At 46.5% G+C, this 22331-nt stretch overlaps 4 protein-coding genes and 1 pseudogene across 12 annotated transcripts; all 5 read left to right on the plus strand.

Annotated features, from left to right (window-relative positions):
- Nucleotides 1-1080: 1080 nt before the first annotated feature.
- LOC112889205 (6-phosphogluconate dehydrogenase, decarboxylating 1-like) lies at nt 1081-4345 on the plus strand. The gene is made up of 2 exons (XM_025955716.1): nt 1081-1327; nt 2596-4345. Exon 2 carries the CDS (start codon nt 2599-2601, stop codon nt 4042-4044), a length of 1446 nt encoding a protein of 481 aa, XP_025811501.1. The 5' UTR covers nt 1081-1327; nt 2596-2598; the 3' UTR covers nt 4045-4345.
- Nucleotides 4346-4525: 180 nt separating this feature from the next.
- LOC112889206 lies at nt 4526-7947 on the plus strand. 4 transcript variants are annotated; one of them, XM_025955720.1, is made up of 8 exons: nt 4526-5115; nt 5229-5309; nt 5387-5446; nt 6077-6120; nt 6255-6297; nt 7165-7236; nt 7371-7429; nt 7556-7695. In XM_025955720.1, the coding sequence occupies exons 1-7, from the start codon at nt 4543-4545 to the stop codon at nt 7380-7382; spliced, it is 885 nt and encodes a 294-aa protein (XP_025811505.1). In that variant the 5' UTR covers nt 4526-4542; the 3' UTR covers nt 7383-7429; nt 7556-7695. The 4 variants fall into 4 exon arrangements, with proteins under 4 accessions (XP_025811505.1, XP_025811504.1, XP_025811503.1 ...); XM_025955719.1 differs by having other exon boundaries at nt 4528-5115; nt 7504-7645; XM_025955718.1 differs by having other exon boundaries at nt 4530-5115; nt 7328-7429; nt 7556-7698.
- A 180-nt stretch (nt 7948-8127) lies between these two features.
- LOC112889203 (putative acyl-activating enzyme 19) lies at nt 8128-16803 on the plus strand. Of its 6 annotated transcripts, XM_025955714.1 has the most exons (18): nt 8130-8396; nt 8489-8887; nt 9352-9548; nt 10022-10222; nt 10628-10874; nt 11031-11338; nt 11491-12218; nt 12413-12488; nt 12606-12692; nt 12960-13003; nt 13258-13366; nt 13449-13508; nt 13701-13785; nt 14381-14445; nt 14750-14809; nt 15025-15069; nt 15653-15756; nt 15837-16803. In XM_025955714.1, the coding sequence occupies exons 1-18, from the start codon at nt 8165-8167 to the stop codon at nt 16060-16062; spliced, it is 3273 nt and encodes a 1090-aa protein (XP_025811499.1). In that variant the 5' UTR covers nt 8130-8164; the 3' UTR covers nt 16063-16803. The 6 variants fall into 6 exon arrangements, 4 of the variants coding, with proteins under 4 accessions (XP_025811500.1, XP_025811499.1, XP_025811497.1 ...); XR_003228042.1 differs by having other exon boundaries at nt 8128-8396; nt 10628-11338; nt 14338-14445; XM_025955712.1 differs by having other exon boundaries at nt 10628-11338.
- A 250-nt stretch (nt 16804-17053) lies between these two features.
- On the plus strand, nt 17054-18901 carry LOC112890265. Its single transcript, XM_025957170.1, has 2 exons — nt 17054-17178; nt 17218-18901. Exons 1-2 carry the CDS (start codon nt 17171-17173, stop codon nt 18569-18571), a joined length of 1362 nt encoding a protein of 453 aa, XP_025812955.1. The 5' UTR covers nt 17054-17170; the 3' UTR covers nt 18572-18901.
- A 145-nt stretch (nt 18902-19046) lies between these two features.
- On the plus strand, nt 19047-21321 carry LOC112890264 (annotated as a pseudogene).
- Nucleotides 21322-22331: the final 1010 nt, after the last annotated feature.

Consider the following 22331-nt stretch of genomic DNA (forward strand, 5'->3'; position numbering starts at 1 on the left):
GTTGTGTGTGGCCGGCCTGTTGATTGTTGAAGGAAGGATGGGTTGGCGTTGACCCACTGTACGCGTTCAGAGATTCAGAATTCAGACCGATGAACGATGTGAAAAGACAGGCTCGAGGGGAGCAAGCAGGCACGATCAAAACGAGGAACAGCCAACACGTATTGCATGTGTGTTTCTCGAGATTTGGTTGCTAGAGTTTGTTCCTTTTCCTTTCATTCGCATCAGTGGGTTCAAACCATCAAATGTAATTCAAACGTGCGTAGATGTGCTATGAATGAAGAATTGTATTCGTCTACTATTCACAAAGTAGATAGACAACGTGTTCTGAAATAAACTCGGGCCAACCACCCACCCCAAGTACATCTGCGGCGTCTTGAGATCATTTGATCGAGCCGGCCTATCTAGCACCAACCTCGTTCCAATGAATCGATATCTAACCAAGAATGGTTTAAAAGAAGCTCAGCATTTCGTTTATATCTCCCCCCCCCCTATTAGACATAACAGAACATACGTATGCATAAGAGAACTTCAATCTCGCATAGTAAGACGTACTCTCTCCGTTTCAAGTTGTAGATCATTTTGGCAATTCTAGATGCTTAATTTTTACTATGTATTTAGATAAAAAACGATCGATATTTTGAAACGGAGGGAGCACACAAATGGTTGATGCTTGTACGTATAGTTGAACTTGCGTCAGAGAAAAGCTATTTATATTTATTTATACCAACAGATTTTGTTGGGAATTATATAGTCTGGGATTACCTGAACACGTACAATAATGATTTCATGATCATTATTAAGCGTTCCTCAGCAGAGTAGAGTAGGACCAATTTGGTTGATGCGCGTGAATGACCTCATGGTGACGGCGGGGAGTCCCAACGGATCTGAAACCAAAGATGCGCACTGGCATGTGGAGCCCGCCCGCTGGGACGGAAGGTCAGGTACTCAGCAGAATAATGATCTCACGACTCACCAACCAACCCATCATCCATCCATCACGGGCACGGCAGGGCCGCGCCGCCGCAGCCGGCTGCCGGAGAGAGAGAGAGAGAGAGAGAGAGAGAGAGAGAGGGGGGGGGGGGGGAGACGACCGCGCGGGGCCCACTTGTCGGTTGGTTGGTTGGGTTGATCGAAGCGCCGCGGCTGCTATTTCCTTCTTGCGCAGCAGGTGCGGTGAAAGGGAGGGAGAGAGGCCCCCCTCGATATTTCCGCGCTATTTAAGCCCCGCGCGGGGGGAGGAGGAGGCGGCGGAAGGTAGGTGACGGGTGCCCAACTGCTGTGCTGTGTTGACCCCCTCTGCATCATCGGCGCGATCCACACCGGCGAGGTTAGGCTCCGGAACCCAGCTCCCCCGATCTTCTCTGATGCGAAACCTTTCCCTCTTCCCGTCGCCCGTACTTCGATCCGTCCCGCTGCGTAGACTGTTTAAGTTTTGTTAATTTGTTTGTTTCCCAAAAAATTTACTCTTGAGATGAGATCGTGCTTGCTCGCCTGTGGGACTGGAAGGAGCGGAGCGGCCGGCTCGATCCGTCCTTGGTGGGAGCCTTGACGGCTGCCGAGCGCTATGTGCTGCTCGCTTGCGTTTCCCTTGCGAGCTGATAGCGACGGCGGTAGGTCGGTTGGCAGGTGCCGGTGCTACTACTTCCGATCGATCGCCGAGCTAGTCCGCCGGCGGTCCGGATCCACCAGAGCAACTTCACCAACTCAGCTAGGGGAACCGGTACAAAAGCGAGCTTTAGGTTCCATCCATTACATTTCAGGAGAGTTTAGCAACTTACTCAAGGTCGGGTTTCTACACTTGTCCCTACCATCCCGTCGGTGCGATTTACTTGTCGTGTTGACGCCGACGCCGCCTGCGATGAACATGTTTTCAGCATTTATCAAATCTTCCGAAGCACGTGTGAGTGCTTAGAGTAATTATTTAGTGCCACCCTGTACAGGGGTTTTGCTTACTCTGCCCTCCCTGCATTTGACCAAACAGGCGCAGATGCTGGGGTTCTGTTATTGTTATGTGTGTGCCTGTGAACGTCGTCTTGGATTCTCTAGTATTTGTAGCTAACATGAACGCACAAGCATACTCGTGCCAGATGGTTAAGTCGTATGAAATGGCGTATATTTGGTGGAAAAGAAATGGCCTTGTGCTCTTGACTGGGCATTCTGCACTCCTAGGTAGCTTGTAACTCACGGGTGACCCGTATGACTATTCCTTTATGCATTGACCACATCGATAGGTGATTCATAAATAGAAAAAGATATATTTTCAGGATTTTATAAATTTCTTGTCATTTGCAAATGGGTTGCTAAAATTCAAAATGTATGCAATTTTGTTACCTGGCGATGTAGGCTGTGAATTTGGCAGCACAATGTGTTCAAATACTTAAGAAAAAAAAACAAAATGGGTCCGTTCCAAAAAAAAAAGAGCATTCAGGCTTCTTCATCGCTGTCAATTAGAATTTTATATGTACAGTCAACGTCACTGGATCTATAAGATTTAACATGCATTTAATTTTTTTTACCCAACCTTTTGGGTCAGATCTGCATAGATTAAATTTTACAAACCCTGTTGTGTTCACTGCATTTTATTTTTCCATGTAGGAGATGGCGCTCACAAGAGTTGGTCTTGCTGGCCTTGCTGTCATGGGGCAGAACCTTGCCCTCAACATTGCAGAGAAAGGCTTCCCCATCTCTGTCTACAATAGGACGACCTCCAAGGTCGATGAGACCGTGCAACGTGCCAAGGCAGAAGGAAACCTTCCCCTTTACGGTTTCCATGACCCTGCATCTTTTGTGAACTCCATTCAGAAGCCACGTGTTGTCATTATGCTTGTCAAGGCTGGTGCACCAGTTGACCAGACCATTGCAACACTCGCAGCTCACTTGGAGCAGGGTGACTGTATCATTGATGGAGGAAACGAGTGGTACGAGAACACAGAGAGGAGGGAGAAGGCGATGGAGGAGCGTGGCCTCCTCTATCTCGGCATGGGTGTATCTGGAGGAGAGGAGGGTGCCCGCAACGGCCCGTCCTTGATGCCTGGAGGCTCATTTGAGGCATACAAGTACATCGAAGATATTCTTCTCAAGGTGGCTGCTCAGGTCCCTGACAGTGGCCCGTGTGTCACATATGTTGGCAAAGGTGGTTCTGGCAACTTTGTCAAGATGGTTCACAATGGGATCGAATATGGTGATATGCAGCTGATTGCTGAGGCATACGATGTCCTCAAGTCAGTCGGTAAGCTCACAAACAGTGAGCTGCAGCAGGTGTTCTCTGAATGGAACAAGGGTGAGCTTCTCAGTTTCTTGATTGAGATCACTGCAGACATATTTGGCATCAAGGACGATCAGGGTGACAGCTACTTGGTCGACAAAGTCCTGGACAAGACTGGGATGAAAGGAACCGGGAAATGGACAGTGCAGCAGGCTGCTGAACTCTCTGTGGCTGCTCCTACAATCGAGGCGTCCTTGGACTCCAGGTTCCTGAGCGGTCTTAAGGACGAGCGTGTCGAGGCTTCCAAAATCTTCCAAGGTGACTACTCCACTGGCCTACCAGTGGACAAGGCACAGCTGATCGAAGACGTGAGGCAAGCCCTCTACGCCTCCAAGATCTGCAGCTACGCGCAGGGCATGAACATCATCAAGGCCAAGAGCTCGGAGAAAGGATGGGGCCTGAACCTTGGCGAGCTGGCAAGGATCTGGAAGGGAGGGTGCATCATCCGCGCCATCTTCCTCGACCGCATCAAGAAGGCCTACGACAGGAACTCCGACCTCGCCAACCTCCTCGTGGACCCTGAGTTCGCCCAGGAGATCATGGACAGGCAAGCGGCGTGGCGCAGGGTCGTCTGCCTCGCCATCAACAACGGCGTCAGCACCCCGGGCATGTCTGCTAGCCTGGCCTACTTCGACTCCTACAGGAGGGACAGGCTGCCCGCCAATCTGGTGCAGGCGCAGAGGGACTACTTCGGAGCTCACACCTACGAGAGGGTCGACATGCCGGGTTCTTTCCACACCGAGTGGTTCAAGACCGCACGCAGCAACTCCCAGAACTGAGCTGCTCCAGAGGTGGCGCGCCATGGCATGATATTGACATGGTTCTCCTATTTTTATCATCGTTTACCGCTGCGCGGTGTTGAGTAATTGGTAATGTAGGGGAGGGAGGTATTGTGGCTAAATTTGATTTTTCAGGCGCGGTGCTTAATTTGAGTCAGGAAGTTGTACTTGTCTTCCATCCTTTCCGTGTAAGCGGCCCGGGATGGAGAACAATGGTACTTCTTGGAACTTCTATGTTGATGTTTGTAAGTTTGTTATATGAATAAGAGCATTTTGACATGCTTTGGTTGTTGATCAATCACTCCATGTGTCCTTTGTTTGATGAGCATCTGAGCAACTGTGTCTGTTCTGGATGAATATGTTTTGCAATCATCTTCATTCTATCTGTTTGTGTCTAAACTTGAAGATAATAATCTACCACACACAATTCTTTGATTGTATTATGAATTTGTTTCGCTGCTGTCTGTTCTGTTATTGATGCGTTGTGCGTGAAGGATAATGTGCAAATTTGGCCAAACTCAGAGGGTTCTGCAGGAAGCAGATGACCAAATTTGGTGCCTGGCTTGCTGCCTGGTGGGCCCTTCACCCCCTCCCCCTCATCTCTCTTTCCCCCGTTCCCCTCTCTTCTCCCTTGGTCGTCCTTCCCTGCCGGCGACGACTGTGCGAGCAGCTGCGCCCTTGGGCACGTCTTCGCCGGGCACTTTGCCGGCGACGAGCACCCCACCAGGTATGCACGCCCCTTGTCTTCCCTTACTCCGCTGCCCCCAGCTTCTCCTACCACGGCCGCAGCCCGCCGTTTGCCGCCAGTTGGCCATCGCCTCTTCGCCGGGCCTCAGGAGCACCGTCGCCTTCTCCGTCTCCGGGGCTAGCGCTCGAGACCCTCCGCGGCGGGCTGCGGTGAGCGGCCGCGCCGTGCGTGAAGAAGAAGGACAGCAGTGGGGGCACGCGGGTGATGATGGCGGGGAGGACCTGGGGGAGGCGCTCGACAGGACGCGGCAGCTCGTGGAGTGCGCCATGTTCGCGGCCGTTGCTGGACTCGCCTACTTCCTCAGCAATTCCCTCGGCATTGAGGTCTGCTTCCTTCCTTCTGCCCATTGTCTGTCTATTTGTTGATTTATTTATGGGAATACTGGTACTTGCCCTCTTCAAAGAGTCAAATTTAATGTTCTTTTTTTCTGATGCAGAACTATTTCAGTTGCTTTTTCCCACTGCCGATAGTCATCTCCTCCTTAAGATGGGGGCTAGAAGCCGGCAGGAAAACTGTGGTAAGTCCAATTATATTGTTCACTTAATCTATTATTTTGCCAAATTTATATAGCTGTTTCTTGAAATGCATCACCAGGTGGCCACTGTTTTACTTCTATTCACATTATCTGGCCCTGTAAAAGCATCTACTTATCTGGTACGTAAAATTCTTCCTTGTGAGTTAGTAGGTGCAGTGGCAACTGTGTGGTTAAAACATCTAAAAGTAACTATTGACTATTGTCATATTACCTTAAAGTCAACCATCAGGGCTACTGTTGACTTTGGTGCTTTATTGGCAAAGCCAACAATGAAATGAGTAATATGCATTCCGTTGAATGAGAACAATTAGACAACACTTGTTACAAAAAGTAAACATTGTTTGCCATAAAAGATCTCCTAGATTAACACGTTTCAAGCAGCAACAGTTGGGTCTGTCTATCATCTAGCGGAAGTATCTCTTGTATTATTCCAGTTATGATTTTGAAGATGACTTTATCAATTTTCTCCTTAATATATGTTACATTTTAACTACTTATATGTGTGAGATTTAAAGAATACAATGATTCTGCATTCAGGTGGAATTGCACTTTTATTTCTCTCACATCTAGCGGAAGTATCTCTTGTATTATTCCAGTTATGATTTTGTAGATGACTTTATCAGTTTTCTCCTTAATATATGTTACATTTTAACTACTTATATGTGTGAGATTTAAAGAATACAATGATTCTGCATTCAGGTGGAATTGCACTTTTATTCCTCTCACACATTCCTTGCACATTTGTGCAGCTTATGCATGGAGTAGTTGGTCTCATCATGGGTACTGTTTGGAGGTGAGAAGTATAATGGTTAAATATTGAAGCTTCTGCTTTCACCATTGGCTTCTTTCACTAGCTATATTTACTTATAGATTTGTGCACTGGTGCATGGCTGCAAGTGATAACATTCTTTCCTCCTCTGTCATCAGATTGGAGACCAATTGGATTGTTTCCATCATCCTCTGCTCCATTGTAAATTCTCCTATCTTTGTTTTAGCTATCTTGCTGACCCATACAGATTGTACATGACATCTTCGTAAACATCGTATGCTTTGGGTCTGAACCTGTAGCCTCACTACAAAGTTTTTCTATAGAGTTATTCAGGCATAAACTTACAGTTCTACATATAACTAAATGAAACAGTCTAGCTTAGTTGCAAATCTTATTAATCTTGGTGCTAGTTCTTGTCATAAAGATACCAAGCCTTTTAAGATGGGGAGTAAATTGCATAGATGGTCCTTAAAACTTGTCCCAGGATGTGATCAAGGTCCCTAAACTTGTTATTTATGCCACACAAGGTCTAAATGTTGATCGTACCTACACAGCATGGGTCAAGAACTGCCAAATCATCATAAACATATGAATGTAAATGCTAATTATTGAGATTTGGACCTCACACTTAACAACTTTAGGGTACCAAGTCTGCATTTTAATTTTAAGATTTTTTGGAATTTGAATGATACTTTGGGAGAAGTTTAAGAACCACATGGATTTTACTCTTTAAACCAGAGCCAACCTTGTAGCTTTTGTCAGGATGAGAACATGAACGAGTGAAACTTCAACATTGTGTAAGAGGCATGGTGACCTGGTGGGAACTGTTTATAGATGCTGGTCAAAATTATATCAAAATTGCTGAGATTAAGTAGAAATAAACTGCTACTTTCTTAAGGGGTAAGAAGTAAACTGATATTACCAGTCACTTTTCCTTACCAGTTTCATAAGATTGAAGTCTGAATTTCTTAGGAAATTTAGTCAAGTGATCTCCGAAGTTGCATCGATCTATGTTATTATTTTAAAGCATGGAACAAACTGAGTCTGATTTTACAATTTTTCTTATAGGTCCGTGCCCTGGGAGCTTGTGGTTATGTGCTAGTGTCATCATTTCTAATAAGAGAAAATATTCTCGCATTGGTACATATACTCCCTTGTACTCCCTATTCAACATTAAGAGTAGATGGGACAAAAGGAATTGGTTTGTTCAGTAACTTGTACTCAATTTCAGATAACGGTTAACATCCATGCTTCCTTGACATATATCCTGGCAGCAGCTGGTGTGAACACAATTCCTTCCATGGATGCAATATATGTGCTGTTTGGGACACTGGTAATTCCTGACCTGATAAGCTGCACTTGTTAAACAAGCTATTTCCAATTTTAATTTTTGCTTTTCTATTGCAGCTTCTACTTAATTGTGGATTCTTCGTCTTCCTCCTGCATGTATTGTATACAGTGTTCCTGACGAGGCTTGGAATAAAGCCGGCACTGAGACCGCCAAGATGGCTGGACAGAGCAATGTGAATTTAGGAGTAGAAGGCTATCGTTGTGGCAGTTTTACTAATCTGTGGAGGTGTGGATGGAAGCTAGCTTGCACTCCGACAGAACCTGTAAAATGCGTTCTCTTGTCTAACCTTCTGGGTACATGATTCTTGTTGCCCCAACATAGACTAGATCTGTAACCAACCATAGAATACATGTATGGCATTTCGTATGTTTTGGGTCAGGTCAGAGTTGCAAACAAGATTTTCTCTGATGACGAGTTGATGATACATCATTGATTGTATTGACAATTGACTGATTGATCTACCTAATTCAGTTATCAAGAGCTGTGGCGCAAATTCAATAGCCAAAGATATGGGATTGTTATGGGTGTTATTACTTGTGGTCCATCAAGGATCTTTAGGTCCAAAGCTTCTTCGAAACTACGTCAGCTCGTGTAGAAGGCGTACTGTCCACCAAAGGCTCAGGACCCTCCCTTTTACGCGAACCAAATTCGGAGGCGTAAAGGCAGCGGAGGCGCGCGTAATCGCTTCACTTCGTTTCAGGCAGTTGCGGCCGTGGAATGGCGGCGGCGGAGGTGGAGGCAGCGAAGCTGTGCTGCATCTCGCACGCGTTCGACGGCGCCGCTCGCCGGGACCCCGGCCGCCTCGCCGTCATCCACGCTCCGGCCTCCGGTGGCGACGGCGAGGAGCTCCGCTTCACCTGCGGGGACCTCCTCGCCGCCGTCGCCTCGCTGTCCCGCCGCATCGCCACCGCGCTCTCCGGCCTTCCCACCGACCCCCGCGAGAGCCCAGGTGCGTTGCGCGCTCGGTTGTTTGTGCTGCTTGTTCGTTCCCCCCTGCGGTAAATTCGTGTCTGATGCCGACGAATCCGCAACGAACCCTAGGATCTCGGGGCGGCGCCGCGGTGCCGAGGGTTGTCGGGGTGTACGCCTCGCCGTCGGTGGAGTACGTTGTCGCCGTCCTCGCCGTGCTTAGGTGCGGCGAGGCGTTCCTGCCGCTGGACACGGCGTGGCCGGAGGAGAGGGTCTTGTCGGCCGTCTCCGAGTCCAACGCGGCGCTCGTCGTGTCGTCGGTTGGGTCGCAAGGAGCCCCTCCTGTGTTTGAGAGCAGCCCTTGCCCTGTCCTGCACTTGTGCACTGACGTCTGGCAAGGGTCTCGGGACGAAAATGGTGGAGAGGACCTTGCCTGGCCGTGCGAGCTCGACAGGGCCCGGAAGTTCTGCTACGTGATGTTCACCTCTGGTTCCACTGGGAAACCCAAGGGCGTTTGTGGCACCGAGAAAGGTACGATGTGCCCTTGTTGGACCTTGGTTGCTTCAGCTCTGTTGAGTGCATAATCATGTGCAGAAGTTGATAAACCTTATACCCTTTTCTTTCTCGTTATTCTGGCTTTGACATTTCGAATGAATAGGTCCCAGCCTTGTTTCTAATCGTTAAATGTTAACCCTTGGAAAAATTAGTCTACTATTTGTTCGCAGTTATGATTGTCGTATGGTAATGTGATGTCTTGTTCAGTCAATTCTAGTTGCCCTATTGTCTAGTTGGACCAGTTACACAAATGCACACCTGAAATTTTATTAGTACCAGAAATTTAGATTATTTGTGATCCGTGGTGAAGCAATATGTCTCATAATATAGGGTTTATTTGTTTGTCATGGCATGATCTTTTGCCGTTTCAGATTGTACTTGTAGGTTCACCTTGAGCAGCCACCTTATGGACACTTGTTTCTTTTGCTACCATGTCATAGGTCTTCTCAATCGCTTTTTGTGGATGCAAAGAAGGAATCCTTTGTGTTCAGATGATGTGTTGTTGTTTAAGACATCTATCAGCTTTGTTGACCATCTACAGGAGTTCCTTTCTGCGGTGTTGACTTGCACAACACTTGTCATTCCTCCTCCCAGTGAGTGGAGAGCTAATCCAGCATCCTTGGCCAACTTGATTAAGGTTGCATGGATCTTTGCCCTAATGAAACACCGATACGCTTATTTTTGTGGAAATAGTAGGGAATACAAAAACATGTACTGCTTTGCGTGCCAATTATGTTTATTGCAAATTTTTCACCCAGTGTTTAGCATACCTGCTCGTCTTTGTCACGTACAGAGGGATAGTCTTTCACAGGAACAATGCTAATATAGCTATTCTAAATTTTGACTACAAGTTAGTTTTCGTGTATTGAGTTTGGATGTTTGGAAATGATACGGCTAGAATTGTCTCGAAAAATAGTTTCATAAAAGTGTACCTTTTTTATATTATTATGCATATATTAGAAAAAAGTAGTAGTCAAAGTTGTGTCTTGTAGACCGTATAGATGTCTGGAATGTCACTTATTTGAGACTGGAGGGAGTGCAATGCTTACTGGTCCCTTTATTCGTTTTGGCATCGCATTGGTATTTTACTCCATCTTACTTGCATTGTAGGTTTACCGGATATCAAGGATGACTTTGGTTCCATCACTTATGGAGATAGTACTACCTAACCTGGTGAAAATACTTTCTGGTGGCTGTAACCCACTTAAGATCCTAATATTTAGTGGGGAACTTCTGCCCGTCTTGTTGTGGAAGAGGGTCTATGAAGTTCTGCCAGAGACTACTATCATAAATCTGTATGGAACAACGGAGGTGATGATATTTCTATTGTTTCAGATGAGTTTGAGGTTTTTTTTCTTTTGGCTAGCATGTGGGTGTGTCTAGATTTTCTTAACATCACTATTAATGAAAAAGTTTTTTGCAGTATCTTCTTGTAATGTTAGGCTTATGACCAGGAGTGCTTTGGTTACTTCTTTGGTTTTACTGCATTTATTAGCCATAATTTTTGTTCTATACTGCTATTTTCCACTAATATTCTAATATGAGAACATGTCTGGATTGACCAAGTGAAGTCCATTATAAATATTTCCATTAAAAACACTAGTGTTTAGTTTCCGTTAAATGTATTTTCATAGTTCCATTTGGCTACATACACAGTATTATACCATCATATTACAAGCTCAATCTTAAGACTTTGCAGATGCACTTATGTTTCAGGTTTCTGGTGACTGTACATTCTTTGATTGCAAAGATTTGCCTACAATTTTGGAGCGAGAAGAATTAAGCAGTGTACCGATTGGATTTCCTATTTCAAATTGTGAGGTTTCTCTTGTCACCGAAGATGGACTAGCAGATGAAGGTGAAATCTCCGTCAGTGGAGCATGCTTGTTTTCTGGACATTTAGCTGATCGCATGACAAGTAACTGCCCTGACAACAATGAAAGTTTAGCACACTACAAAACAGGTGATTTTGCTCGACGCCTAAACACCGGTCAACTTATTTTCCTTGGGAGGAAGGACCGTACTGTTAAGACCTATGGGCAGCGTTTCTCACTGGAGGAGGTGGAATCCACCTTAAGGGAACATCCTGATGTCAATGACGCTGCTGTTACTTTTGAAGGTAATGGATCTCTGGATTTTAAGGCATACCTGGTGCTGAAGAGTAATGGCGAATTTTCGAAATATACTCAGCGTTATAGTCGATTAAATTCTTCTCAAGATATGATGGCACCACTTCGAAGTTGGCTCATAAGGAAGCTTCCGCTTGCTATGGTTCCAAGGCTTTTTATCCCTGTGGAATCATTACCTTTGACTTTGTCAGGAAAGATTGACTATGCAAAGTTATCTAGCTTGGAGTGTGCCTCAGAACCTTGTGAAATTGAGTCAGAAAGCAGTCCAGTAGATGCTCATATACAAGTTATCAAAAAGGTCTGTCCTTATCCTCAACTACTGTTGCTAGATTTAATTCTTGCCCTTCCTCCTAAGAAACAAACTGTTAATTCTGCCGTTTAATTTCAGTGTTTATTTTTGTGTATATTATTTATCCATGGGTTATTGATATCAGTTATAATCTGAAATAGGCCTTTTCTGATGCCCTTCTCGTTGATGAAGTTTCTGATTATGATGACTTCTTTGCCTTGGGCGGTAACTCAATCTCTGCTGCACATGTGGCTCACAAGCTGGGGATCGACATGAGACTGCTTTATATTTATACCACCCCTTCTAAGCTTTTGCATGCTTTATTTGTGAAGAGCAGTCATGCAGTTTCTCCTACTCATGACTTTCACAGCAGGAAGAGGTTGAAAGTATCTGCAAGCATATCAGGCTCCTTTGATCCAGTTTCTGCAACTTTGGATAATAAATTTCATGGCAAAGGGAATATAAATGAAGAGGGCACACACGATCAGTTTGGGAGGAATCATGTAAATGAAACAGTTGGCCAGCTTAATAAAAATATGACTTATGATAGATACCAGGCGAAAGACAAATACCCCTGCTCAGATACATGCTCGAATGATGGAATTTTCAGGAGCACTCCATCATCACCATGGATCCTAAACTTTTATTTACAAAAGAAGTGGTCTTTTGGTCGTTGCAATAGGTTTATGCATGGTTCTGAAGGGGCCCTACACGTTGAAGATATTTGCACATCTGTGTCATACAACAACAGAGGTTACCTCATGAAACTTTGGGACGTTCCTCTGGACTCATGTGTTGATGCATCACCTTTGCTTGTCGTAAACAATGGGATGATGAACATTTTTATTGGTTCTCATTCACACTTGTTTCTCTGCATTGATGGTTGTAGGTGAGAATTGTTTATTACATGAAATTTATGTTTCTTTTAATTAGGATCTAATGTACCTCATCTGCTGTTAAGCGTTTCTTTCTTTTAGCTTATGCTACTCGTCATTTGTTTCATTTAAATTTGATTAGATTGGAAAATTATCCATCTGGTGTGTGAACACTTGACTTTTGTTAGAACTTTCAATTTTTTTACAGCGGTTCAGTGAGGTGGAGTGTCAAATTGGAAGGTCGTATTGAGTGTTCTGCCACCGTAACTGGTGATTTCTCAGAGGTAACAGTAACTCTTGAACTCCCCCCCCCCCCCCCCCCCCCAAAACACCCCCAAACAAAAAAGAAGTCCAATTTATCAAGCATTGTGACAGTTGGTTCATGCATGTATTTTGTACAGGTTGTTGTTGGATGTTACAAAGGGAAAATTTACTTCATTGATATGTCTACTGGACAACTATCCTGGACCTATCAAACTGATGGGGAGGTACTTTGACCTGTGAAACTTCTCTTTTTCATTGAACTTCATTCCTTTATATTTGTACTGGAATGTTGAAAAGGTTACAGTTCTCCAGTTGCTGTAAAATGTTTAGTTTCTGTGTGATGATAACACAGTTGACATGCTATGGAAGTTATGTAATGGCCATTTTGTTATATCATAAGATATGTAATGATGCCTTAATGACAAAGCACATTTCTACAATGAACGATATTGTTATCATCTTATGTTTCAAATTTGGGAATCTTTTTTCAGGTAAAAATGCAACCAGTAGTGGACAGTATGAGGCACTTAATATGGTACTTCTATAACCTTTTCCTTTTCACTTTCATCCATTATGTATGAGTATTCATTGTGTTTTCCCCACTATATGAATCCTTTTTGGTGAAAACATATTTATCTGCTAAATGTAAAAGTCTAGTTTTCTGTGGATATCAATGGTCTATCCAGTTTACATCTTCTATCAGGCACGTGGCATAAAATGTGTACAGAAGATATCTCTCCTCAGCTGAAACCTTTTTAATTGAGTAACAGTGGTGTGAATATTTCGCAGGTGTGGCTCGTATGACCATTACTTGTATGCATTAAATTACAAAGACCATTGCTGCACTTACAAAATTTCTTGTGGTGGAAGCATTTATGGTTCGCCTGCTATAGACATGGTACTGGTTTACAGTAATAATATTTATTGAATACATGCCGATGGGCTCTATTAATCTTGTGTCATCTATTGCCTCCTTGCAGGCACAAAACATAATCTATGTCGCATCTACGAGTGGCCTTGTGACTGCAGTATCGTTTGAGGTGATTTAAGATATACTCTTGTAACTTCATATGGCAAAAGGACACTTGGTTTTACCCTTCTTCTCACTTGTATGTTGTTGGTTCATGGGATGTCTTCAAGATTGAGCAAAACTTGATAATACCAATGAGTACATTAATAACATTTCAACATTGAATGTTTGGAATCTTGACTGATTTCTTTTGGTGGAGCAGGAACCATCATTCAAGATGGTTTGGCAATATGAAGCTGGTGTACCAATCTTTGGTTCTCTCGCCTTAGATTATCAAAGTGGAAAAGGTATTTCAACAAATATATGGCATTCATATCATGTAATATATGCAAGCATGCTATTATACTCTATTTCACAATAAACAAGTCATTAGTATTTAATATCTTAGCGTCAATAAGAACTATATTGCATTGAATGCTGTAGGGCATCTCTGTACTGGTTATATGCCATCATATTTAAGGGTGGCAAGGTCAATGCTTGTAGGATGCTGTTTCCTCCAATTGCACCATATTAAATCAACCTCTATTTTTATCACAAAAAAAGGTCATTTGTATGCAGTACCTTAGCATCAATAAGAACTATATTGCATCAGATGTTGTAGGGCAACTATGCGCTGATCAAGCATCATTTATTGGTTATATGCCATCATATATAAGGTGGCATGTTCAATGCTTGTGGGGGTGCATTCAATTGCATTGTATTAAATCAATCTATGTAAATGTGTTGCATCCTTTCTAGTATTATATCAAGATTTGAATATGGATGCCATCTTTTTCATACCTCATGCCAATCCGAGGCAACATAGGGGTGTGTTATATTTTTTTTTCTTCTATGTGCAGACATGCCAGTTTTTTTGCTGATTACTGCACTTGCAACATGCAGTTATTTGTTGCTTGGTGAATGGCGTAGTTATCGCATTGAACTCACAAGGCACTGTTATTTGGAAGGTAACTTTTTTCCCCGTTCCTTGCTGTTGTTTTTGTAGCCAGAGTAAATACATATGTATAGTTGACTGAGAAAAAACGAGCTATTGAAGCCACATATATCAACTATATCACATTGAACTAATTTGGCCCTATATCACATGGCTTCGATGAGAAAGAGGAAAAAAATTATTCACTCTGATATTGCCACATTTCATTTGATTTTCATTCACTCTGATATTGCCACACTTCATCCGATTCTTGTGTGTTGTGCAGTCTCAACATATTTATTTGTTTCCAAAGTCATAACTAGCTGTTAAAAATCCAGGCAACTGTTGGTGGTCCTACTTTTGCTGGTGCATGTTTGTCGTCCACCCTCCCCTATCAGGTAATGTCTCTGTTTATATGCACTTTCAACAATCACTTCATGTATAGTATGGATCTTTTATCCTGTGTTCATATAATTCTTTCATTCTTGAGTGTGTATTCACGGTTTAAGGCATCTGTTTTGGCACTACTGAATTGAGGTTACTACATTGATGATGTTATGTGTTCCCAGATTGAATGAAACTAAGCAAATCTTTTGCATTATGTCACTGATAGGTGCTCATACCTTCCCGTGATGGCAGTTTATACTCTTTTGATATTGTAAGTTTTGATTTCCTTGTACCTTTTAATTTGGTAACTAATGAATCATGCATGTTAAAAACTTTGCTTCATGTTGTCAATCTATAATTTTTAACATGGTGCTTCCAAATTGTAATTTGTGACAATTGAAATTGTTGCACTGCTACCTTTCTTTAAAGATACGTATATGTTTTTAGATTCTAATTTGGCCATTTGTGGTAGTTTTTAAAAACACTTGTCTGAACCAATGAAGTGGTGCTTATGGTGTTTTTTGAATAATAGGTAGAGTAAAGGTTATCTTCACAGTAAGTGTTACCTAGCAATTTAAAATAATTTTGTTTTGGTATCGATAAGAATGACAGTTTCTTACATGGATATTCAAGTAGTTAATGAAATGATGCAGTTTTTCACATGCATATTCAAGTAGTTGATGAAACTATGCAAAAAATGGTGACCTTTTCTTGCATTTTGGTATAAGTTCTTTGGGTCCTCTGGTTCGTTTCGTTTAGTATTAGTCAATACAGCGGTAGGGGGTTTCCCCTACCTTTTTCCTGTTAAAAAGATCCATTATGTGAAGTGTTTTTTCATTTAAAACTTGTTGCAGACTTCCGGTGCCCTTCTTTGGGTATACAATGTTGGGGATCCAATTACTGCATCCGCCTTTGTTGATGAGATGTTAACATCAGAGTCATTTGGGCCATCTGAGAGGTACTGAACTTACTGGTCGCTTAGTCATTAGCTTAGCTATACAATGCAAATAAAATGACATGTCTGCCTTTTCTTTTCAGATTTGCTTGTGTCTGCACGAGTTCTGGGAAGGTCCATGTCATCAGGATTAGAGCTGATGCTAAGCAGGAGCAAGCTGGCGAAGGTGTTAAATATGAGGAGTTGGTCCAAGGATTGGCGTCCATTGATCTTCCAGGCGACATATTTTCATCACCCTTGATGGTTGGTGGACGCATCTTTGCTGGATGCAGAGATGATCGGTTGCATTGTCTCACGGTCAGCATGTAGCTCTTCAAGTGGATTTTGTTGGTGGTCCGAGGTGATATAATTTGCCTGCCTGTCTGCCCGACATCATGTCTTCTGCGACGAGCCTTTTCTCACTGATAAGGCACAGGGCGCAGCACGGTGCAGGACATGATATGCCCCAACGAAAATATTCTCAGTGGCCTGATCATTCGACAATCAACTAGGGGTGAGGGGAAGCCCCTGCCTCCTGGTGGTTGGATCTCCAATGGTTGCTTTGCATGTCAGCACATGTGACCGCAGCCTGCTCGCGTTGAAAGGTCCTGGATTGATGGATGAAGCGAGTGCTTGCTTGTCTTCCAACCTCAAATTGTCATCACGGGTCTTGCTTGCATCCACCCCATGTGTAACCGTTGCTGGGGTCCTGCAGGGCTGTTGAGTCATGCTTTTGTTTCCCTGTGTTGTTCCACTTTATCAGTGGTGAGTCTGTTGCCCGCAGCAATAGGCAGAGGCTGTACAATTGCTCAGACGACCATGTCCGGTGATGGGCAGAGCCGCAGAGGGCCGTTAAAATTTCTGCAGATGACCAACGCAAGCAGTGTTCTACCTGCTACATTTGTAGAATATGTTTTTTCTTTGTAGTACAGTGCCCCTCAAGCAAATGTATGAGTCAAATCACACACCAAATATAATCTGTACTAGTTTAGATTGGAAAATTCTATATATTTTCCCCTCGAAAGTTGGCAAATTGCAATCAAATGGAAACAAGACTTGAGATTTCTTTTTCGGTAATGCTAATTCACAGGCGTACAAATCTGTCTTCTGCCATTTACTACCTTGGAATGGAGCTAAGATTTTATTATTTCTTGGGTGGATTAGAAAACGTTAGGTGCACTCAACATTGGAGGAATAACAATATGGTTTTATTTTGTGAGAAGAAAACCGCCTTTTTCCTCGTTGGTTAACCAAGTGATTTCTTGAGGCTTTATAAAGGCTCCTCAAGGCCCAACCAAACTCGTGTTCATCAGGCCCAACACCCAGACACCGAAAAGCCCATTTCCTCTTGTTCACCAGGCTGCTCCTCTCTCACTCGAACACCCAACCATCCCCAAAACCACAACCCCAAACCCCCGCCGGCGATCCCCACCCACCGATGGCCGGCGAGCCTGCCCCCACGCCCGCCGGTGCGGCAGCGGAGCCCGAAGCCGAGGCCGAGGCCGAGCGCCTCCTTGCGCTGGCTGAGTCCGAGCTCTCCGCGGGGCGCCTCCGCGCGGCCCGCAAGCACGCTCGCCGCGCCGCCCTCCTCGACCCGGCCTCCCCGCGCGCCGCCCTCCTCGCCACCGCCGCCAACGTCCTCGTCGCCGATGCCTCCTCCCACTACGCCGTCCTCCTGCTCCCGGACGACGACTCCGCCTCGCCCTCCGCCCTCCGCCGCCACTTCAAGTCCCTCGTCAAATCCCTCCGCGTCCACCCCGACGCCGCCGCCGCTTCCCCTGCCGTTGCGGCGGCCGTCGAGGAAGCGCTCGGCCGCGCCGCCGAGGCCTACGAGGCGCTCACCGCCCCAGCCCCCGCCCTGGCCACCTTCTGGACGGCCTGCGCCGGCTGCCGCCTCCTCCACGAGTTCGAGCGCAAGTATGTGGGGTACCGCCTCATGTGCCCCTCCTGCCACCGGACCTTCCTCGCCGCTGAGGTGCCGCCTCCGCCGGAGGCGGGACCCCCTACACCTGCGCTGCCGCCGCCGCCGGCCAAGAAGCCCAAGACCGAGAAACCGGAGATGACGCTCGCCGAGATGCAGCTCCAACTCGCCAAGAAGAGAGGGGCGAAGGCTCCCAAGAGCTCATCCAGAGGCCAGGCGGAGGAAGAGGACGGCGAGGAGGCTGAGGCGGAGAACAATCATTCCGACCTCATGGCTGTGGTGGACTCTGACTTCTACAACTTCGACGCCGACCGTGGAGAGAGGTGCTTCAAGAGAGGCCAGCTCTGGGCTTTGTACGGCGATGATGATGGCATGCCGCGCCACTACGCATCGGTGGAGGGGGTGCTGCGAGGCAGCCGGTTCCGCATCCAGATACGGTGGTTGGATGGTGAGGAGGGGAAACCATGTGGGCAGTTCAAGGTTGGGAGAGCAGAGACTCTGCATTCAGTCAATGTCTTCTCACATCTTCTCGCCTGTGAGAGGGTGGCGAGGGAGGTGTACCGGGTTTACCCCAGGAAGGCCTCGGTTTGGGCATTCCATGGTGACCAGGCGAGCATCGCAGGGAGGGGAAAGTATGAAATTGTGGTGTTCCTCAGCGGTTACAGTGAGCAGTATGGTGCTAGCTTCGGCTATCTGGAGAAGGTGGAAGGTTTCAGGAGCATCTTCAAACGCCGGGATGTTGGTGCTCATGCTGTGCAATCCCTTCAGAAAGGTGATATTGGGGCGCTTTCGCATCAGATACCAGCGAAGAAGGTGTCCAAGGGTGAGGGATCAGCACTGCCTCCTGGGGACTGCTGGGAGCTTGATCCTGCATCCTTGCCTCCTGAGTTGCTGCGTCTTGAACCACCACGGAAATGACCCAATGCTGATGGCAAAGGTTGGAAGTGTTGTGTAGGATTGACTGTGCATAGCATACAAATCGCGGAGAAAGGCTGTTGCTTTGGTCTGCCATGCCAAATGGTGTGAGGATGCATCTGCTTTGCCAACTCTAGCTGGGCATTTGCTCCATGTTTATGATCCTTCTTCAGGTAGGTGCTTAGATAGCATGATGATACTTGTAGGTGTTTTAAGTGTTCACTTCTGCTACCCACTATGTATGAAATCATTGAAATGAATGATCTTTTGGTGTCGATGGTGGACCAAACACTACTCTGGTATATGAATGATTCTTACGAACTATTTCCTCCATATTAGTACTAATCCTCTATTTTTCCAGGAAAGCTTTTTTTAACATTTTGTATCCAGATTCTCTTCAGCTGTTTGAGCAGGGCAGCAGGGGTTACTAATTTTCCTGTCAGGTTGGTCTGGAGTCAGCAAGATAAATTTGTTGATGGTAGGGCAGTAAATACTATTGTGCAAATGTTGATGGACTGGATCTCACGGGCAACTAAAATCCCTTCATCTGCTCCCAGTTTTGATGTTTGTCCATCAAGGGTCTTGCATGAAATGCTTACTTAGCCCGACTGGTTTCAGATTGCTTTCAGTGATAACCTGCAAACGAAATGAAGAGAATTTGGAGTTATTTTGATTCAAAAGAAGTAGCTCTGGCTGATCTGAGCTGACTAAATTGTAGCGGATAGTAGATGGGAAAACAGTTCGATTGATTTGATTTGATTATCATTTATCACTACATTCAGAATTCTTCTTTACTGAAGGCAAGTTTTCTGCTGTTTCTCTTCCAAACGGCTTGACTTTAGACAAGGACTTCTCTTTTGCAAGTGTTTTCTCCGTCCTAAAAAACAAGCAAGTATGTTTAGTTTGTCTAAAGACAAACCATTTTCAATTTGACAGAAAGCAATAACAACATTTATGAACTTTTCTTTAAACATATATAAACATTACTTGTTCATTTACAAGTCCTCTCCTTTTCAGGTACATTTATTCTAGGCTGTAGAATTCAGTTTATTGCTAGTTTGTATAGCCATCCTGATCCATGCTTCACAACAAACAAACATACATACAAACAAATTTTGTAATAAAGCAAACATACAAACAAGCAATGTGATAATATTTCGAGAACAGTGCATGTTGTCTTTTGCACAAACTGACAAATCACATTCTTTCCTTTGAAACGAACAGGTCGGAAAAGCTGCCTATTTTACCGATAACTGCTCTAATCAAAAGGCGGCAGATACTATCAGACGATGCCGTCGCCGCCGGTGAGCGTGGCGTCTCGGCGCACGGTGAGGCCGCCGCCCCGGCCTAGCGAGCGCATCCCGCTCACCGCCTGGGACCTCGCCTTGCTCCCCGCCGACTACCTCCAGTACGGCCTCCTCTTCGCGCCGCTGCCCGTCTCCACCGCCCACCTCATCGACCACCTCGAGGCCGCCCTCGCCGACGCACTGGCCGTTTACTACCCCGTCGCCGGCCGCCTCGCCACCGAGCAGCACCGCGATGACAAGGGCCAGCTGGTCGAAGGCTGCTCCGTCTCCATTGACTGCGCCGGCCAGGGCGTCGAGATCCTCCACGCCGTCGCGGACGGCGTCGCCATCGCCAACGTCGTCCCTCCCGACGCCGACGTCCCGGCCGTCGTCCGCTCCTTCTTCCCGCTCGACGGCGCTGTCAACCACGAGGGCCACGAGCTTCCCTCTTCGTCGTCCAGGTCACCGAGCTCGCCGACGGCGTCTTCGTCGGCTTCGCGTACAACCACTCGCTCTCCGACGGTGCGGCCCTCTGGGACTTCCTCAACGCATGGGCTGACATTGTACGTGTCAGGCTCGCGCCTCTGGAAGCCCCCGACGCGGTGACGTCGCGCGCGCCCATGTTCGAGCGATGGTCGCCCGACGGCGGCGTCGCAACGCCGCCGTCGTTCTCCCCTGCGCTGACCTGGCATTGCTGACCAAGCCGCAGTCGCCGGCGACGCCACCGCCGCTGCACGAAACGATGCTGCACTTCTCGGCGGAGTCCCTGACGGCGCTCAAGGAGCGGGCGCGACATGAACTCCTGGCGGCCGTGGACAAGGCCGGCGCGGCGGCCGTGACCAAGTTCCAGGCTTTGAGCTCGCTTCTGTGGCGGTGCGTCTCCCGCGCCCGGCGGCTGGCCCCGGACCAGGAGATCTTGTGCCGCTTCGCCATCGACAACCGTGAGCGGCTCCGGCCACCCCTCCCGGAGGGGTACTTAGGCAACAGCGTGTACGCCATCTCGACGGAGGCCGTGGTCGCGTCGGAGCTGCTCGCGCGCTGGCATGGGTGGGCGGCTGCGGCGGTTGGGCGCGCGGTGGCCGCGCACACGGACGCGGCCATCCGATCGCGCGTGGCAGCGTGGACGGCGAAGCCGGCACTAGTGTCGGCACGGGTGCACGGGAACGGCGTGGTGATCGCGGGCTCGCCGCGGTTCGACGTGTACGGCTGCGACTTCGGGTGGGGGAGGCCACTGGCAGCGCGGAGCGGCAGGGCGGCCAAGTACGACGGGAGGGTGTCGCTGTTCCCAGGGTGGGAGGGCGGTGGCAGCGTCGACGTGGAGGTGGCGCATGGCGGCGCTGGAGCAAGACGGTGAGTTCTGGGCCGCCGTGTCGCCGGACGTGGCCAAGAAATTAGGTCGTTGAAGCAATTGTTGCTCTTTGTTGTTGGTCAAGTCAGGGATAATAAAGCAGAACATTGTTAATGAAATTCGAAACCTTTGTTAAGTGGTTTACAAGAGATCAGAACCTCCCAATGGGCAGTGCTTAAAAACATTCTCCAGTTAAATTTGAGAAATTAACTTGGTTTTTGACTGGAATGCATTTTTGTTAGGACTATGAAACATTTTAGAACAATGCATATACTTGGAGTAGTTTCTGATCATAAGACAATGCACTGAACAATTACTGAGCCCGAATCTTCAACTTCGGCCTGCGTGTCTTACGCGTCCGAGCGTAACTCTTTTGTGTATTCGAGGGGGAAAAAAGTTCCGAAGCTTCAGCACCTACCAAGATCAAGACAGTGGCACAGTGCTAGCTAAGTGGCCAAGCGATCCCGTCCGTTCAATGTCATCTGATGGTCAAGATCGCTCCTACCAAGATCGCATTCCCTAGTAAATGGGTCGATGAAATAGGAGATAAGGACCATAGGTGGTAGGAGCACTCCTGTCCTGCGCGGCGATGACGATGCCGGTGCCGGCGGTGCGCGTGGTGTCTCGGCGCACGGTGAAGCCGCCACCTCGGCCTCGCGAAGAACATGCCGCTGATCAGGTAGAATTTTCAAACATCACCAGAACCTAGATTATTGTGCTATCTAGATGTGAAAATCTGCAACAGGAAACATCTCCAGATACTAGGGTATGCACTAGTAATTGTTGAGTAAATTTTTGAGCCTCCATTTTGTGGCTCCAGATCTGTCTGAACTAGGTATTAACAGCAAAGACAGAAATGTTAAAACTTACCTGAATCACGGCAGTAGCGACAGCACAAATCACATACAGGTCGATAATCTGCAGATAAATCAGCACAAGGAGTTAAAAGTGTCAGGAACAAGCTCATAATAACTGAAACCACAGGTGACAGTGGAGGTCAAATGGGGCAACCTTAAGATTTGTTGGTGTGGCAGCATACGCCTTGTTCAGGGACTAGATCAGAAGCTTTGCATCGCTCGTGGCCCTCGGCATCTTGAAGAAGCGGCGTCTTCCGCTTGTAGCTAAGTGG

This window comes from Panicum hallii, chromosome 4 (genome assembly GCF_002211085.1).
Source record: "Panicum hallii strain FIL2 chromosome 4, PHallii_v3.1, whole genome shotgun sequence".
Classification (NCBI taxonomy): domain Eukaryota; kingdom Viridiplantae; phylum Streptophyta; class Magnoliopsida; order Poales; family Poaceae; genus Panicum; species Panicum hallii.